The sequence below is a fragment of the Helobdella robusta genome, assembly GCF_000326865.2.
Source record: "Helobdella robusta unplaced genomic scaffold HELROscaffold_2, whole genome shotgun sequence".
In the NCBI taxonomy this organism is placed as follows: domain Eukaryota; kingdom Metazoa; phylum Annelida; class Clitellata; order Rhynchobdellida; family Glossiphoniidae; genus Helobdella; species Helobdella robusta.
This window is the reverse complement of record NW_008704083.1, coordinates 6180442-6200494: the sequence shown is the minus strand read 5'-3', so window position 1 is coordinate 6200494 and position 20053 is coordinate 6180442. Positions and strand designations below refer to the sequence as shown.

Below are 20053 nucleotides of genomic sequence, written 5' to 3'. Positions count from 1 at the left end.
ACGCACATTTGAAAGAAGATTTTTTTATGGCTCCAGAAATTTGAATTATTTTTTATGCTGATTGTAGAGATTTAACTTAAATGAGAGTTTTGTAAACATGTTCCATTTTTAAATTGAGTTAGATTGGAAATTAATCCGAGACTTACGCGTGTGAAAAAATTTTTGAATTTGAAGCAATCGTGAAAAATATTTCATTCGATACAAAATGATTAAAATTTCATAATTGAACCAAAAAAACTGAGAAAAATGTTAAATTTATAAATAATCAAAAAGTGGTTTTTCTAAATTTTTCTTCGATTGTATCCTCCCAAAGTTGGTTGTTTCCCATTCACGTTGTCAAATTTTCTGTTTCAAAATTAGTTAAGTATAATTGAACGTTGAATGTTATCGTGTGTTGTGCGCCTAAACTTTGATTCGTTCAAAATAAAATTTATTAAAGCGTGTTGTTATTTCAAAAAGAAATAAACATATAATATTAACAAGTATATATATATGCGATAATCGTGAAAACCAACAAACAAATAAGAAATGTTGCAGTGAGTATGAGTGAGAACGAACGAACGAACGAACGAACGAACATTAAAGACCACGACCTGGTCAGTAAATTATTTCTTCAACAATACAGTCAGACAAGCTTTTTATAATCTGCATGTAAGTAGGACACTGGATCTAATGATAAAAATGTTGTTGTATTATCGCTGCAGCGTTGATGATCGTGTTGTTGGTCTAGATGAGGTTGTTGTTGTTGTTGCTGCTGTTGTTGTTGGTGGTGGCGGGTCTGATATCTGTTCTGTTTGGAATGTTTCTCCTTACCTAATGTATTAGTTTTGTCTTTTCTATGATCTTTATTCACTTTGATGTTGTTCGTCTGATTGTTGTTGTTGATTTGTACATCTAAAAAAAATGGGAAATCCGAATGATGGCAGAAAGACTGGGCATCGTTGGTGTTATTGTTGCTATTATTGCTGATGACGTCAACGTTGAAATCGTTGCTTAGTGCATTTTCATTCGAGTGATTGTTGTTTTTAATGTTGTTGTTGTTGTTGCTGTTGTTGTTGTTGTTGTTGTTGGGAAGCATATTGACGTCGCTGGCGTTGATGGATGCGAGTTCTTCAGATTCAATCACGTTACGATTGATCATCCTCTCGCCAGAATCACAATCGCTCTTCAAACTTAACACTCCATTCGTCCTTGACCTTGAATTTATAAAAACACACGACACATTCCCAGCGTCAGTAATGAGTGATTGATCGAAGATATTTGAGTTTTCCACGTGTTCCATTTCACCGGCAGCCGGTTGGCTGGCCATCCTACAGAGCTGCGGTGAATCACAGCGCAAGAAAATAGTTCGTTCGAGATTGGTTATTGAATTTGAGCAACAACATTTCATCAGGTTGTCACTGGTTTGATGTAACATCGGCGACATCAAACAAAGGCATTGTGGTGGATGTTGTTGTTGAAGTTGTTTGTTGTTTACGGGGTCGTAAGTGCAGTTGCTCTGGCTATTGTTGTTGTTGGTGGTGGTGTTCTTCAACTTTGCCAACGTTGCGTTTTGATTAGAAGGTAGGGGTAGAGATGAGGAGAATTGCCAATAATTTGTTGGGGTGATCGGCGGTGGAGGGAAAATGTTGATGTGATTTTTTTCAATTGTTTGGTTGTTACTGCACGCCTTTCGTAATTGAGGTTTGTGACATGATGATATTTTTGTTGAAAAGCAATCAAACTTGCGTCGTTTATCTTTTTTACTTTTGTTTTTTTGGGACGTCACTGTGAAGGTTGCCATTTTAGGTGAAGAAGTTGCCAACGTAGATGGTGTGGCGTAAGTATGCTGGAATCTTATAAATCAACAAAAGTTAAAATGACATTTAAACTTGGTGAGCAGAATTGTATGAGGAGCAAACGAAATGAAACTTATCTATCAAGGCAGCGAAACGACCATCATTCAGTTTCCTATCATCGTTTCACATCAGACAAACTTCAACTATTACCATCACCACATCAATCGTCACTACCATCATCAACACCACCAGCACACACCATTCATCATCATTATCGCTTCATTCATCCATACACCTAAATTCATTTTCATCATCTTTCAGACTATCATCGCCATCCATAAATTATCATCATCACTATCGTAAATCCTTTTTCTCTCAGTCATATTCATGATCGTTGCAACAACAAATCCTTCCAGCCACAACAACATTTTCTTGTTTCCACCCTTAGCATAGGATGTGATGGCAACCACACAAATTGTCTGCTGTATGCTCCCGTGCATTATCTTATCATTTTTAACAAAATAATTTTCTGTCTTACTAATATATTTACTCGCTGCAAACAAAACTGGCAGTACAAACAAAATCAAACAATAAAAACAACTACAAATGCAACTCCAAGCAACAAACCATCACCATAACCTACTAACTTGCGCATACAGACGATGCCAATGAAGAGAACACTAACTCCGATAAGAACGGCCAACGTAAGTATAATTGGCAAGGACATTTCTGAGCAAATGTTAAATTTAATTTGACTTGCAGGGGTTTTTCGAAGAGAAAAAAAATTTATTGGCCACGTTCTTCAACGCTAAAACAACTTCGCGGTAGTAAAGCTTTTTAATTTTATGACGCGTTTTATGAAATAATAAAATTGTTTTTAAAAAAAAAGAAACAAAAAACTTGATTTACCACTAGATATAATAAATGCTTTAAATCTTTAAATAGCAAAACTTGTTTTATAATACTTTGAAACAATTTTTTAAAAACGATACAGTAATATTAGTTTAAAGTGACCAGAAATGCAATTATTTTATTTTTGCTAGTATTAGTTACAGTTACATAACATAACTGTAATGGACGAACTCAGACCTAAGGTCTTTATGCCTCAATGATTGCTTCTTCAACGGTTAAAACATTGAATGGATGTTCTAATTAGAAATGGTAAACTTGAAGCCGATATAGTGAAAGTTTTGAAAAGAGAGGCACTTAAGATAATTGAAAGGATTTAATGGTTAAAAATGGATCATTTCTACTCAGAAATAATGTAAATCAAGGTGATGAGATAAGATTATGTAAGATTATAACTTGCGCATAGACAAATAATCGGACAAAAATTATTCACCAGCTTCTAAGCTGAATTTACGTATAATTATTTCTTTTATAATACAAGCAAAACTATGAAAAAGACAACTAATTTAATCTGAATTGAAGGTGAAAATGAGAAACAAGTAATTAAAATTGAAAAACTGTTTTTGATAAAATATTGTGCTTAATGATGAAAAAATTGAAATGTTCCTATGAAAAGCATGATATGAATTATTTAAGCGAAAGAAAACATTTAATATACTGAGATTGCCATTAAGTTCCAAAGCGAAAATATTTTGTATGTGGTTGCAATGATTTCAAACAAACAGAAACAAATTTTTAGTTTTCCAAACATTTGAAACTGTTTGAAGTAGAATATTAGTTTCCTTTGCAACCAAAATATTGATAAATAAAAAAATAAACTGTTTCGTTTTATAAAATGAACGAAAACCAATTTTCATTTTTAAGAGAAAAATCAATATCTAACGGATTCCAAAATATGGGAATTGAAATATTTTTACGAAAAAAAATCTTTGAAAAAATATATAAAAAATTGATATGCCGCAGTTGATTAATCTCCGTGACATATTTATCGTTTGCATCATCTAATGCTATCTCAACATTTATCTAACAATTTATAAACATGCCGTTCCGTTCTTGCACTAACATCAAAACTTCCATTTTATTGCAAATATGTGTGCATGTTTGCTTGCATTGCTCTCTATATGCGAAAATATTTTCAAACATTCCTACAAACTTTCATTGTTGACATATCCTTGAACAAGTATAAACACAGATATGTGCAAACTGTATAAATTCGCATATGAACAAATATTTATTTACTTATGCCAAACACGCACAGGCGCATGGATAAATGCATCTAAACATGCAGATTCAAAAGGACAAACTAACTTGAATATGCACGCACACACAAACAACTGCACACTAGCACACTCACACACGCACTTCTTCAAAATAATATGCCAGGCCATCTATTGCTTCACAAAAATACAAAGTTGATGTACGTATGCGTAGATGGAAAGACGCCAGAGCAGCAGAAATACAAACGAAAGTGTACTTGCGCGAGTACGCATGTCTTGCGTTCGATACCCCGCGAAATGTTTCAATGAATGAAAACGTACCTAGGGGCAGTAGTAGATAGGAGTGTAATGATGAGCTGACGTCAGCAAATATTCTCCTGGCACCTGTGTTTGTGTGTACATCAGTGTTGTATTGTTAAGTGTTGTTTAGTAGTTTGTTGCTCAGGTGTTTTGTTGTTTGGTGTTTCTTGTTCGTGTGATGTGCTGTCTGATGTGTCGTTGTATTCAACACTATGCTGGGTATTGTGCTGTGTTCTGTTGTGTTCAGTGCTGTATGCTTCGTTTGGTCTTAGTTCTGTTGTTATTATATCGTAAATAAACGTTGTTTGTTGTAAATTGTGACTTTTGATGTAAGATACAATTGCGATTGCTTGTTCACCAATATTTACAAGGTGACCGACCTCAGAATATCATGTTTGTACCAAAAAAACCACATAATATCCTACTGCTTTATGTGCTGTTAATCAGTTAGATTATTAAATTTTTATGATGGTGGCATGAAATCATTATTTTTTAATAACTTAATAACCATGACGTTACCTCATTTGTCCACAGCTAACGATTAGAGACGTGTAATAGCAATTATAAAAAGCGTGTGAACGTTGGCTCTTTATTCTCTTTTTAGACTGGCTTGTTCATTTTAGCATTTATTATTATGGACCACAGGGGTATATATTCGTTTTGTTGTGGTTAAATCGTTGTATATTGCGTTTTGTTGTAATGACATTCAACCTTTAATATGAGGTGTTTAAAAAAATTTCTGTTGTAGTTATTGTGTTCTAGTTTGATTTCATTAGTGTAGAGAGCAGAATATTTAAGCCATGTAACAGTCATGACGCTTCGTTAAAACAATTTCAATGGAGTTTGAAGATGGGAGGCTGACGGTTGCAGCGTGTCAGCGCGTCATTCCGTGTGTGTGCGTGTACATGTATGACTGGACAAATGAACAAAATCTCAAAGTATAGAAGTGGAAAACATTACGTGATTCTTATTAACGTACTGTACTGCACTGTACACAGGTCAATAAAATTTTCATGTTAGTAATTTTTCTATTAATATTAATCAATTTGCAATTATTGATTTTTATTAACTACTTTAACTAGCTAATTTTTATAATAACATTTATCATTTAATTAAAAATCTTCAGCCATTCCTAATGACGCCCACATTCATTTGTGGTGTTATGGTATCTTTGCTAAACAACCACAGGCGCTTGTTCCGTCCTATATATTCGTACAAACACCTAAACATACGCACAAACATTTGTAATAATACACAACGGTACAAACGTGTGTACATGCATTAACATCATGTGCATTCACATCTATTTACACGCAAGCCTACCTACTTATTCATGCACACAAACATGAACTCTATACGAAAAATGAGTCTTTTTCATTTCGAAAACCTACACTCGTGTATTTCTGCAGTTCTTAAGTCCAAACATGGCCAGCCTAATTTTGTAGTTAGGTTTCATATTCGAAATATACGTTTGTTTGTTCGTTTGTCTCTCTTTACACATTTGTAAATTTTTGTGTTTTACCTATGAAATATGTGCATTAATGTGGTATGGGTTTTATTTAATTTCATATAAAGTTTCAATCTATTTTATACTTAACTCTATGCAAATATACAATACATGCCTAAAAGTATGTACAACGTATATATATAAATATATATATATATATATGTACGTTATATACATATAAAAATATATATATATATATATATATATATATATCCATACATACATACATACATACATACATACATACGGGATGATATTAAATTACGGGATGAAATGTGATGTTCATTTGTTTCAATTAAGTCCATTACATCTCAATTGCTCCTAATTAGATATGCAGCGGGCCTGCAATATTCAGGCTCACCTCACATATCCGCCACACAAATTCACATATTTGTATGAAGATTATAAAGGATTCGCTAACGTTTTGGCACGCACACACATACACACACACAAAACAGATACACACACATACACACCCACACGCACGTACACAAACCCTAACCACAAACACACACACGCACACATACACACACACGCACGCACATAAACACATACACACACACACGTACACACACACACACACATACACACATACACAGTACACGCACAGAAGCAGCAGTCGTGCTCCGGTGAGACTAGCGCTTAGACACTCATGCATACATAAACACTTTACGACTGTTTGCCATCGAGGTGTTATATTGAAGTTTAATTAAGCGTCATGTAACCATGACAACCGTTATTGGTACTTTCGGAGCAGTATATTTTAATATTTTGTCGTTAGGGTAGTATTTCTTTGATTTTTTTCTTTGAAATATAATTCTTTCGTTACAGGGATTTTTGGGGTGATTGATGTTTAAATATTTTTTGGTTCACATTACAAATACATTGCGTATGCGTTGCTATGTTATTTAAATAGTAAATAATCAACTATTGAATTGTATTTTAATGGTTTTTCTTTCTTCTAGTGTTTTGTTGTGAAAAATGTGTAAAACTCTTCATCCAAACACTTCAAATTGGTCATCTATTTCTACATCTTTTTAATGTTACTGTTCATTATCTAATTCAGAGAAATAAAGACGCATGAATCGTCGCATCACACGTGGCGCGTGTTTGCGTCCCAACCTAGCCAGTGCCAAAGCAGAAACAGACGCTTCAACTGTTTTATCATTTTGCCACCTCATTTTCACAGCAACTCAAAATTTACCCCCATACCATTCAGCCAACTAAAGAACCAAAAACCAACCAATCAATCAACCAGCCAACTAACCAAAAACTGACCAATCAATCAATCAGCCATCCAACTAACCAACCAACCAATTAACAAACCAGCCAAAGCCAGCCAGCCATCCAACCAACCAATCAACCAACCAATCAACCAACAAAACAATTAACTGACCAGTCAAAGCCAGCCAACCAACCAACCAACCAATCAACCAACCAATCAACCAACCAATCAACCAACCAATCAACCAACCAGCTGAACAGTTTCGTGTCTCTCCCACCCACAAGCCCCTCGTACACGTCATCAACCACGTGACATGTGTTCCATGGCAGCCTATGATGGCGGAGGTTTTGTTCTGCTTGATCCATGCACCATCAGGTTCATCCATTTCAATGCATCCAATGGCTGTTTGTAGGGCAGGAAATTCAAAATAATAAAATAGAAAGCAAACAAGGAAAAACAAATTGGACTGGACAGATGACGTTTGAAAACGTGATTTGATGCAGAATTTTATAATTTTTCAATTGCTAAGAACATTTAAAAGCGGAATTATTTTTTCAATAATTGAAAAAAATAGTTGAAGCTCTAATATTGTCGACGCAAAATTATTTAATGGATGCTTTAAAACGAACTCATCGAAAAAATGCAATGGTTTTCAAAAAGTTTTTAAATGCTCTTCTCTCTCATGAAGCTTATCTTTTTAAATTTTAAATGGCGGTGGATTTTATTTTATAGACTTTACGAAGCTGGTTCACAATTTTTCGTTTGCACTGATGTGGAAACTACATAAGATTTAAATAAATTGATATCAGAAAATTGTTTTTGAAAATTATTATGTTCAACTTCAAGCTATGCCGACTTAAGCTTTTGGTCAATTAACTGTTAGTCGTTTTGTTTTTCAAATTTATAAAAAAAAAATTTAATAAAAATTGAGTAGTACATTTTTATGAAAAGATCAAAAACGCTTGTAAAACCATCATACTTCGTTGTGTGAGGTCAGTTAAATCAGGGGCTGCTATTCCTCTACAAGCCTACAAAGTATTAGCACTACCCATGCTACTTGCTACATGTTCAGTCGCTACTTCTAATTCTTTACGCAAATGAAAATTTGCGACAAAAAAATATTCACAACATTTTTCAAGATGTTATAAAAAAATGAAAATAAATGGATGCCGTAAAACGAAATCACGTTCATCTGCATTCATCGAAATAGTATTTGTAATGGAAAATAGGTATTGTCCTCTCACAACAGTTTAGTTATGAAGCATAAATACTTATTTGATAAGGAATTAACACTTGCAAAATATTTGTTGTTTTGGTGATGGGCTGGATGTTAGAAATGTTCTTTCAGTGGGCGATTTCGTTGAAACATGCAGGGATTAAGCATGCATTACAGCCATATCCGACTGCTGTGACGTGCATGATTTTCAGTAATTTGTCATCTCCATATAGTTTTCCTAGCGCTGAATTTTTATTGAAATATGGAGGGCATTTGTGGATGCGTGTGTAATTCCTATATCACTTCCGTTTCATTTTTAGTTAAAGAATCTCGTTGTTTTTGCATGAATCATCACAACTTTGCATTCATATATTATATATATTTAACTTTAATAACATTTAAAAAAGAATTAAAATTAAAAATAATTAAAGAAAAAAATCTCAATGGTCAAAGTTTTTTCTTGCGAAATTTTGCTTAAAAACGAAAAAAATTAAATAGCATAGGAAAACGTAGAACAAAATAATACATGTCCTTTGGTGAAATATTAAAAAGACAGATGAAAAAAATGTATACCAACCGAAAATTAATATAAATAATAAATAAGAAAGCAAGATATAGGAGAAAGAGAGGCATCACAAAGTTTTAACGTGAAGATGAAAGGATAATAGCATTATACCAAAACTAAATTTAATTATTCTTTTTGAGAGAAAAAATTATTGCTGCAGCATGAACCAAATTAAATTCAGGCAGTGCTTCTATTGTTTTAAATGATTTAAAAAGTTGAATAATTACATTAGATGCATATCAAAAAGTCTATTTAAACATAGAAACTTCGTTTTTTTTATTTTGGGCGTTCTTGGTAATATTTCTCATCATTTTGAAAATTTGATCAAAAAAATTTCTGCAACATTATACTAATACTTTTTCGTACGCTATCATTAAAAAATGTTACACAAAATAAAGTTGTTCATTTATTATTGTTGAATATTTATTATAGAATAATGGAAAAATCGCAATTTTTTCCTAAACAAAATGTATTTGGTTGGGTTCAACTGGACACACGCACAACTCCTCTTCGTTCCTTAATTTAATGTCGTCTCGAAGTAATTTGCTGATCTATTTCATATACAAAATCAATCAAACAGCATCTATACGATGACAACTTATTGGATACAAAATTAATCATACAAATGAACAAACAGTGAAAAATCACACCCAACCTTCAAAAACAATAAGAAAGTGGTATCCGGTGATGAGAATGTCCTGGCTAAACATGACCTCCGCCTCGTTGCCATTGGTAACAGCGATGTGTTTTATTCTACCGACATAAACGACACTTTGGTTAACCGTCACAGAATCGCCACTACCACCACCACCGCGGAATATGAAGCGACGACCATCAGCAGCAAAGGCGGCAAGACCTCCTCCACCGCATACGTTGACAAGCTTGGAGCTTAATGCAAGATCTTTTATGATGGCGTATAATGCTTTGCATTTTTGTTGGGATTGCTGGCGATTGTTCGGTAGTTGTTGTTTTTGTTGTTGCTGCTGTTGACGTTGTAGTTGTAGTGGCTGATATTGTTGTTGTTTTAAAAGTTTAGAAGATGCTTGCGATGTATGCAACACTTTCGCTAATGTCATAGTTGTTGTCGTGAGAGTGTAAACAAGATGCGGGACGTATGTTGTGTGGTACTACATGAATATTGCAGAAGTATCAATAAAAATTGACTTTTATATTTGTTCAAACAAATTAATAACATTTGTTCTAATACTTTTATAAATGACAATTTGTATAACCAATCTTTTAAAATCGAACCTCGTAGCGAAAAAAATCTAAGGAGTTCATGAAACCTTTTTATAACTTACCGGCACGTGCAGACCTCCTGCTGTGACCTTGACCTTTTGAGAAGTCTCAGTGCTGAAGTCCACTAAAGTAAAGTTGATCTTTTGACCCAACTGCAGCAAAATCTTCCACGGAGTCTCTGAAAATCCGCAGTTGCTTTCCATGGAAATGAGGCTGGATATGAAACCGAAACTGGTAAGATTGGTGTTGTGTTGGTAGGAATTGATGGTGCAGGTTCCCGTGCTGGAAGGTGTCACAACTATTTGAATGAAGTCGTTTTTGTCGTTATTTTAGAATAAATATAAAAATTAAAGTAAAAAATATAAAAAAGATTATGTGAGCAAAGATGTGGATGAAAAGAAATCAATGTTACAGTGGAAACGTTAGAAAAATTTTAAAGTGGAATGATAAAAATGTAGAGAGATGCGAAATAAATGAATATTTGGGAAAATAACAAAAAATGGAAACAACGAAAAAATTCAAGAAAGAAAGAAAGAATGATGGAGGGAAGAGAAAGAAAAAAGACAGCGCGGCTCATAAATCCATTTTCAATTTTATACACGTCAATAAGACATCATTCCTGTGATGTTTCTTATCAATTCATCATTTTCTGACTTTTTTTATCACGTTGTTTGATGATTTAGCGATGCACTGTCGTTATTAATACTCAAAGTCATCGATAACATTATTAGCGGCCACTAAGTAATGCATTTGTCATCATGGTTACCACTACGTGAGAGATCGTGTATAACTTCTTCATCGTAATTTCAACAAAAGGATTGATTAATGATTACACACAATTGAAAAAAGTTAAAAATTAATGTTAAATAAAAAACCTCCTAAAATAAATTGAACATCCAAAGACTGAAGCTTCCGCAATTAAAATCACAAAGACAAAACTAACTCACAGTAGCACAATTTCCACTGCCAAATCAACATCCCGGCAATATCTAGAATCACGTATGACTGAAGATGCATATGAATTAATGATAAGCGCTCTTCAACACGCACCAGCGGACATTTTAACTCGAAAAACTATCGCGGCCTCTTTTGATCGCCTAATATGGAGTATTTATTATTAGACTGGATTATTTGTCTCGCATAAATTTATAAAGTTAATTACATGATTTTGCACCAGGAAAAATATTTCCCGAATGTTTGTAAGTGTTTAAAGATCTTACACCTTTCAATATTAATAGTTAGTGAATTTCAAATTAATTTGAAACATTTCACACGACCAGATCCTTGCCAAATAATATTTAAAAAAATTAGTTTTTTTAACATTAACAGCAAAAAACTGACATGCAAAAAATTTATCACCAAGTTCATTTATTTTTCTGCGATATCTTTAAAAGCTATATAACATCATTCATCACCTGATTTAATTAGCTTGCTTCTTCCAATCAATATAATATTTATTTATCCTCTTGTTTCGATTTTACATTTTTTATGACATTTTATTATCATCAAAAACTAATAACTGAGTTTGAAAGTTTACAAATTATTAAGGTGAAGGGTCTGAGGTTAGTTTTTGAAATGGTTTGAATAAAAAGCATGGAAACAAATATATAAGTGGAATGTAAAATTAAAATAATTTGTTTTTTATCAAATTCATATGAAAATTGAATTTCCACCTACTGTTGAATGTACATTTTCAGGACACACTAAATGAATTGATGGTCATTATAACTACAGACAAAAATTAAAAAATGCTTAAGAACTGTATAAAAAATTTAAAAAAATAGCAACTTCACTGAGAAAAAACACAAGAAAGACGATGATAAAAGGTTTTATAAATTCGGTTAGGACTGGATAAAGTAGCGAGTAGAGGAGTGCAATGAAAGAGCGAGAAACAAACAATGACATATCGTCTGGGGAGTCGAAACAACGCGAAGTTACCCGCGCTGAACAATGGTCATGGACTCTTCATTCATTAGTCACATGATCTACCGTCGTCTATTCCTTTACTTTCCCACGTTTTCCCACGTTTTGTTTTCTCTTCTTGTTTTTATTTTTCTTTCATCTTTACTTCTCCACTTAATTCCATTTATTTTACATTTTTTATTCTGGCTAGTGTTTCAGTTGAATGTTTGTTTCTCCGTTGAATTAGACAAACTTGAAAAATAAAGCCCAACAACGAGAAATTAAATGAAAATTGAGTTAACATTGGGTTGCGTTTGCCATTGTACGGAGGTTCAATTTGTCACCAAAGAAGAAGAATCAATAGTTAACCGTAATATTGCTTTTTTTTTGTTTAATAAAATTTTGGAGCTTCAGTTGAGTTTTAATTCAATCGTACGATTCATTTTCAGCAATATCATTAGAAATAGAAACAAAATTTTGCGAGTGTTTGTAGTAGTCTCTTTCATCCCAAAACGTAAGCTTACATACGTGCAGTTTTTATCACAACAACAACAACAGCAAAAACTATTTCATTTGTCTCCATCAACAACAAAAAAATGGATTTAAGATACAACAGAAGAGAGACAACATCGCAATGTATAACGAGTGTGGACTCTTGCCGCAACATAGCAATCTCACAAGTACGGTCTCTTGAAATAATATCACAATTTAACCTGCTTGGTTGCCTCTATTTAACAACATAAACCAACTTGCGGTCTCAGTAACAACAAAACATTAAACTCAACCATGTGCTTGCTTTCCATTCAACGTCATCACAAACCCAACCACGGGGTATCCATTCAGAAACATAAAGCTGCGTCTATGTGCTACTCCACTCGTCTTCATTGTTATGATGTATGCCGCAGCTTACACTCCCTCAAATGATTCTTCGTTAAATGATGCATGAGTATTTCTCGGTACGCATTTGTCTGTGTATCCGTGTGCTTATTTATAAAAACGCTATTTATTTATAAGTAAGTATATTGATGGGCTTATACTATGTCGTTATTTGTGTACCTGTCATAGACTGCTTGCAAATACAATTAAAAACAAGATGCCATCCTGGTATCTATACAAGAAACCATTGTTATATCATTTAAAATTTAATATGTGCATTTTTTTAACAAAGTAAGTCTTAGTTGATGCGGTTGAACAGTCAGATAATGATTGCGAAGCGAATAAATGAAACTTTTGCCAGCAGAAATCTTTTAATCTTTTTTTCCCGCAACATCTTACTACGATGTGATTTTGAAATAATTCATTGAAAACTAGCAAAATTGTATTTTTTCAAACATATTGATTTGATTTTCATAGTACATGAAAAATAAAATGGAAAGTTGAACGGGGTTCAAACCTGGAAGACAAGTATGGGCGACCTCTAGGTAGGACTTTAGATCGTCGTGGCAGGGACGAAGATTTTGGAAATTCTCATCCAAGACCTTCACGACGCAAGACCGCCGACCAGAACAATGTTCATCAAGGATGGTCGTGACGTCAGCCCAACACTCCAGGTAACCGAACTCACCTCTGGCACATCTGCTCAACTGCATGCGACCATACTTCGCCATCTTTAATTCGTTAGTAGAAATTTATTTACGTATAAATTGGTGAAATTAATTCGTTAATTTCACATAAGACTGAAAAGAGTAGACACAAGCAGTCAACAAACCTCGATGAATATGACTTGGTTGTGGGAGCATTTAATCCTCAGATGTTCAGATTGACAGAAAGATTGATTTGTGCGGTTGCCAGCGAAAATCCAAGAAACATCTTTTTGATTTTCAATTTATTCCAGATTTAATTAAAAAAAATTAATCAAATCAATTTAATATAACACAGAAAACGAAAAGAATGAAATGATAAACACGTACAATTTCATAAAAAATACTTAACTATAATATTAATATTAACCTACTCGATATTAAATAATAAATCATAAATTTTTTACAATATTGATGTCGTTGGAACATGTGAAGGAATATACAATTATAAACATTGACAATTTATATTACGATAATATCACGTTAACAAATTAATGCATTGATAAGAAATTGTTTTATAAAAGAGGCATTTTTGTTAATACAACTAAATACTCAAATAAAGAGTGAATACCATTTTGCTTTGCTAATTTTTTATTTCATATTTTCGGTAAATTATTAGAAATGTTTTTTGAACATTATCTTACTTATTGTTTTAATGTTTTTATTTCTACTATACCTAAGCCTTCCTACGTATCTTCATCTTGGATTACCTCAGTGCGACGTGGGATACACGTTGAGAGAGATGCTATGTGGAAAGATCTGACCCATCAATTCAACATCATGCAACATGGTGACCGCAGACATTCTTCTTCACAGATTAAATAAATTAAGTGTAACTTGTTCTGAATTCAATTAAAATTGTCATCAATCGTTTTCATACTATTCAATTTTGTTATTTATTTAGTTATCATATAAGAATTTTAAGACCGAAATAAATTAGTTTTTTGTCTAATTTTAATTTTTGTTTTAAAGATTTAGTTATATAAAAGTATTGATTGTTTCATCACTATCTGCAATTTAAAACTGTTAAAATGGAACTTTGGTGCAACTGTGCAAACGTTTCTAATAGCCCGTAAAAACCACATGTAAAAAATAGAAAAGTTGAAAATATGTTTCAAGAACCTACTCACAACAACCAACAAGTCATCAACATAATAACAACATCAATACAACGTTGCTACAACAACAAAATAAAATGAACACGAAATTTCATCAACAAATACCTAACACCAATTAACAAAAATGTTTGAAACACAAGTGGGTCTAAGGTGTCAGGAAACAGTTTTGTTTAGACAAATGTTCAGCATTCGTTTATGCTAATTTCGATTTTCCGTAGTCTTCTGTTGAAAGTTTGAAAATATCGCATCTACATTGCAATATGAAAATGAACAAAAAAACCACAATTGGATGGAAATAAGTACGGAGATTCCAATAGGAATGCGATGTCATGATGATAAAAGTGAATCTAACTACTAAACGGTTTAAAAATAAAACTTATTGACATTTATTTCGATTGTTTGTTACAAATTCAATTTAACATTTTCAGCATGTTAAATTGAAAATACATTTAAAATAGCATTTACAGTGCATTCATTCAATTGGAGAAACTACAATTTTTATTAGGAAACAAACTTTTCTCTGTGTGTCATTGTGTGTGTACGTGTGTGTGTATGTGTGTGTGCGCATGTCAGCATCAACATCGACGTCATATTTGCCTCATTGCATTTTCGTCAACGTCATCGTAAATGTCAGCGTCAGGGAGGTAGTGTTGTGATGTGCTGTTGTGTGTTTGTGGTGATATGAAGTTGTAGTTGCACAGGTTTTGATGATTTCATGAGTGTATCAGGAGATATGTATGGTGATGTTGTGCCGTTATTTTGTTTTGATGGTTAAACAGCCATTTATCATCTGTTCGCATCATTGTTATTTTTTTTAAATAATTTTTAACACGTAAAATAAGCATTTAAATTGACGCCACGTGGAAATGAAAAGTTGATTTTACATTTTTGGTTAGTTTGGTAGCTTTATTGTCTAACTGAACTGTTTGTCAAATAGCAAAATATTGCAAAGCATTTGCAGGCGACATGTACTCAAACAAAAATGGAACTCCACGTAAATTTGCACAATGAAACTCTTAATGGAAGCACACAAACTTTTTTGCCGGATCTACAATCAGAGCAGCACAAAGAACATCGGGAAGCAATCTCGAAGCCGTCATCAGCGCAGAAACACAAACACATGCATTAATATGAAGCAATTTCAAACCAGCCCTCCTTCCATTCACTTCCATATTTATCAATGTGCCTCATGTGTTCTGCCTATGTGCGCATCATCAGAGTGGGAAAGAGAGAGAGAGAGAGAGAGAGAGAGAGAGAGAGAGAGAGAGAGAGAGAGAGAGAGAGAGAGAGAGAGAGAGAGAGAGAGAGAAATACGTACATATAAAAGCCCACAAATTAACACAAACACACACATACACCACACACACACACACACACACAATCTATATTTCAATCAGGGTGTTTTCATGGGATGATACTGTTGTGTGAACGTGTATGCACGTACGTCGTACATGCATAGAGCATGAAACTGCTAATGTGTTTCGTTATATGTGCAGATGTGTGCATATAAATGGATGGAATATATATGTAAATGATGGTTTATAATGTTATGAGGTTATAGTTACATTTGCATAAGTTTCTGGCAGTTTGTTGCTTGTACGAGTGCCGTAAAGACTGCAGAACCGTTTTAAGTATGAACTTTTCGTTGATTTATTACCTGCGCATAAACTATCCACTGAATGATTATCTCAACCGATTTATCTTAAAAAATAAATGCAGCCATTATTATTTTCATTCTTATCATAATAAACATCATTATTGCTATTATTTCCTCAATAATAGCACCATTACTATCATCGTCTTCTTCTTTTTCGCCAAATAATCTCTATGGTTACAAAAAATAATTTTATTTTACCCATCTCCTTCTTCTCTCCTTCCTACCATCAACAAAATCCTGATGTCCATCATTATCATCATAATCGTCATCATCATCATTATTCTCGTAAGATATGTCTACCTTTTGCGTCGTAATAACGTATGTCCTTAATGTTAAGCAGGGGTGATTCCAGTAGAAGGCATTTCCACATCAAAACGAAAAAATTCAAAATCTGTTTAGAAATATTTAATTTAACAAATCCAATTTTAATAAAAAAATAATAATAAAATAATAGAAACAAATAAAAAAAAGAGATAAAAGCAAATAAAAAAAGATCATCGATATAGTTCATGAAAAATTGATGATTAAATTAAAGATGGATAGTAAACGAATTTGAAGATGTTTTGCCCGGTGATGTTTGTCGTCTTCACTGTTTTGCAGTGCTTGTGATTATATTAAATGAGTGAAACATAGGCAACAATCATGTCCATTCAACAGAACTCTTTGGTGTAACTTTTTAAAATGGAGTCAAAATGGTCTGAGTATCATTTTACGGTTCGTGGATGACTTCATGTTATTGCAGCAAACAGCAAGACAACAGATTTGTTTATGTTGCAAAGTGAATTTTGATGCATGTTAAAACCATGTGTGTAAGAAAAAAATCACAACTTAAAAACTTTCTGTATTTAAAAACATTGTTATTTTGTTTTTGAGAAAAAGCTTTTTTAACATTACAACAATTTGCACAATGCCACAAATTCATTTTTAAAATAACGTGCCTATTAAAGAAAATAACATTGAAAGAACATTCATTGAAATAGCAAACACACAACTTATAAAACGAAAAATTCTCCCTGCAGTAGCATACGATGAAATAAAAATCTTGAAGAAAAATAATTCAGAAAATAATGATTAATTTCGTGCAATCTCATGATTGATCGAGCGGAAAGAGAAAAATAAAAATAAATAATTGAACGACATTTATAACTTTTCAGATGTTATGTTCAATGCAGCATAAGACAGCGGGGTAAAACATTGCATGGATTAAAAACACATTAGTCTTTTAATGTACACAATCAAGGCAGTGAATGAATATTATGAAAATGATGAAACACCGTGATGACAAGTATAAACATGATGAAGATTATGGACGTGTTAAATATGATGACGATGGTCGGAGTAATGGAAAAAATTGTTGTTACAACCGCGAATTAAAATGTTGACTGATAGGTAAAAGACAATGATTAAGTTGATCACGTAAGGAATAAATTAGCTTAAAAGTTTAAAATTTTGTAAAAGCAGAATGAAAATGATTGTAAACGTGATGATGACTGTTCAAATTTTTGAAATGATGGCTGCTGTAATGGATATAATCATGCATAAACGAGTATACAAAATGGGGCTGAACAACATTATGAAAAAATAATGAAAAAAATAATAGGTAGGATCATTAAGACGTATGTTCGACATTGTCCTATTATGCCTGACTTTGTGCATTTTTGCATTGTTGGTGATGCTTCTTTCAATATTATCTACGTGCATCAAGTAATTTGATAAGAGCTTCGACATACAGCGGTCTGAAGATTCCTTTTCATTCAAGAAAGTTACTCTGCGGACAAAGTGTTGAACATTATCAAATGAAGCTTGACGTTAATAACTGAAGAACAAACAAACTTTATAGAATCTGTTATGATAATTTAAATTTCAAAAATGGAAAAAACATAAAAATATAAAAAATCGGAAGTTCGTAAGAGCAAGAAAAGAAATTGTTTGCAAGTGATGCGGACCCTATAAACAAGCAATGTAGCCACGAACACACATTCTACAAAAACTCAATAAACCCTAGTGGTCCTTTGAAATTATTTGCGATTTATAGACCATCATCATCATCGTCCTCTTCTTCCTCTTCCTATTCTTCATCATCATCATCCTCACCATCTCCGCCATCATGGTCATCATTTTCCTTCTAGCTTTACTGTGCATTGATTGCCGTAGTCTGCCTTTACACCGTTGTTGCATTTGGTTGTTGTTGTTGGTGGTGGTGTTGATTATTTTTTGTTGTCAGTTATTGTTGTTGTTTGTCATTGTTTGTTGCTGTTTTTTTCGTTTATTGTTGTTTAAATGCATTTTGAACGTGTCTGAAAAAGCAATCAGCTTGAACACCTGTTTGTCAGCAATTGACGATTTTATGGGAATAAAATTCAAAAAGACCACTGGTTCTGTTTTTGTTGAAAACCTACATGTTTTGTGTTTTAAATTGCTAAAACGTTTTTAATAAGCATTAACGAAAATAACATTTCAAAGTTATTTACACGAAACTTTTAAATTTTTTTGTAGTGTATTAATTTTCATTTTTAACAAATTTAGATGGATGATGAAATAAAAATTTATAGTGAAGTTCATCTTTCAAATACGAAACGCCATCTCGCGTCAAATGTTTTGCCGAATTTTGCAGAAAATGTGGAAAATAGGAACACAATCAACTAGTGCTCTCCTAGGTGAATGAGACGTGAACATTATCATTAAAATGAAGAAATAACTTTCAAACGTTATAATGTCGCAAGAAATGTTACATAAAAAAATATTAGAACACATTGCAGTGAAATTTTTGAAGTAGCGATGGTCTTTTTCTGAGTAGTGCAAATTTTGTTCTGGTTATTCTAATGTGTTGATGTTGTTATTGTTGTTCATGTTGCACTCAACGTGCTGTTGCTGATGTTGTGTTGATGTTGTGTTAATGTTGATGTTGTGTTGATGTTGTGTTGATGTTGTGATCATGTTTTGTTGATGTTGTGTTAATGTTGATGTTGTGTTTATGTTGATGTTGTGTTGATGTTGTGTTTATGTTGTGTTGATGTTGTGTTGATGTTGATGTTGTTTTGATGTTGTGTTGAGGTGGTGATCATGTTGTGGTCATGTTGTGGCTATCTTCTTTTTCATGTTTCTACAGCAGCCATCATCTTCATCATTTTTATCTGCAAACCCAAACATTAACAAGCTTTTATGATTCAATTCATTTTGCATTAAGCATATTTTTTTATCTCTTTCTTATTTTTTACTTCATAGCTATGCTCGGTGAAGAAGGCAGCAACAAAACAACAAGGACGACAAAAAAGTGACTACACTGTCTCAAAATTTATCGCGTCATCGTTTCGATGTTTTTGTTTTCAACAAACTTCAACAAAATCACCAGAAGAATTTTTCTGCATCATGAAGAGGAGATGTAAATTCTGTAATACTCTCGTGAACAAAAACATTTGTCACGTGAACACAAAAGAAAACCTCATTAACCAAATTACAAACACATTTCACAAGAAGCAACAACAGTTGAAAATTAACAACGTCCATTTTTTTCATACTCCATTAAGCCAACACAATCACTATAAAAAATTTGTAGCGAAATGTTTTTAAAAAATGTACCAAAAAACTACATCAAAATCTTAAAAATTAACCTGTTATTATTTACAACAATTGTACTCACGTGTAACGACGACACGCAGCATCATAAAAAAATTCCAAAAAAACTCTATTGAGAGATAATGCAACCTTTTTAACATTTTAGAAGATATTATAAAATTTAGCAGCAATCAACATCACGTTGTTACAGGTACCATCCGACAACAACAGATAGAGATATGTAACAGTCGGCAGAAACGCATTCACAACACGTTCACACGTGCT

General features: G+C 32.9%; 3 protein-coding genes across 3 annotated transcripts; all 3 read right to left on the bottom strand.

Moving 5' to 3' along the window:
• Positions 1 to 625: 625 nt before the first annotated feature.
• On the bottom strand, positions 626 to 1783 carry HELRODRAFT_160539 (hypothetical protein; the record flags this gene model as incomplete). Its single annotated transcript, XM_009017492.1, has 1 exon — positions 626 to 1783. The coding sequence occupies one exon, from the start codon at positions 1781 to 1783 to the stop codon at positions 626 to 628; it is 1158 nt and encodes a 385-aa protein (XP_009015740.1).
• Positions 1784 to 6488: 4705 nt separating this feature from the next.
• Positions 6489 to 11016, bottom strand: HELRODRAFT_160538 (hypothetical protein; the record flags this gene model as incomplete). The annotated part of the gene is made up of 5 exons (XM_009017491.1): positions 6489 to 6530; positions 7214 to 7338; positions 9373 to 9724; positions 10019 to 10254; positions 11007 to 11016. 5 exons carry the CDS (start codon positions 11014 to 11016, stop codon positions 6489 to 6491), a joined length of 765 nt encoding a protein of 254 aa, XP_009015739.1.
• A 2149-nt stretch (positions 11017 to 13165) lies between these two features.
• HELRODRAFT_160537 (hypothetical protein) lies at positions 13166 to 14242 on the bottom strand (the record flags this gene model as incomplete). The annotated part of the gene is made up of 3 exons (XM_009017490.1): positions 13166 to 13465; positions 13567 to 13667; positions 14203 to 14242. The coding sequence occupies 3 exons, from the start codon at positions 14240 to 14242 to the stop codon at positions 13166 to 13168; spliced, it is 441 nt and encodes a 146-aa protein (XP_009015738.1).
• Between the last annotated feature and the right edge of the window lie 5811 nt (positions 14243 to 20053).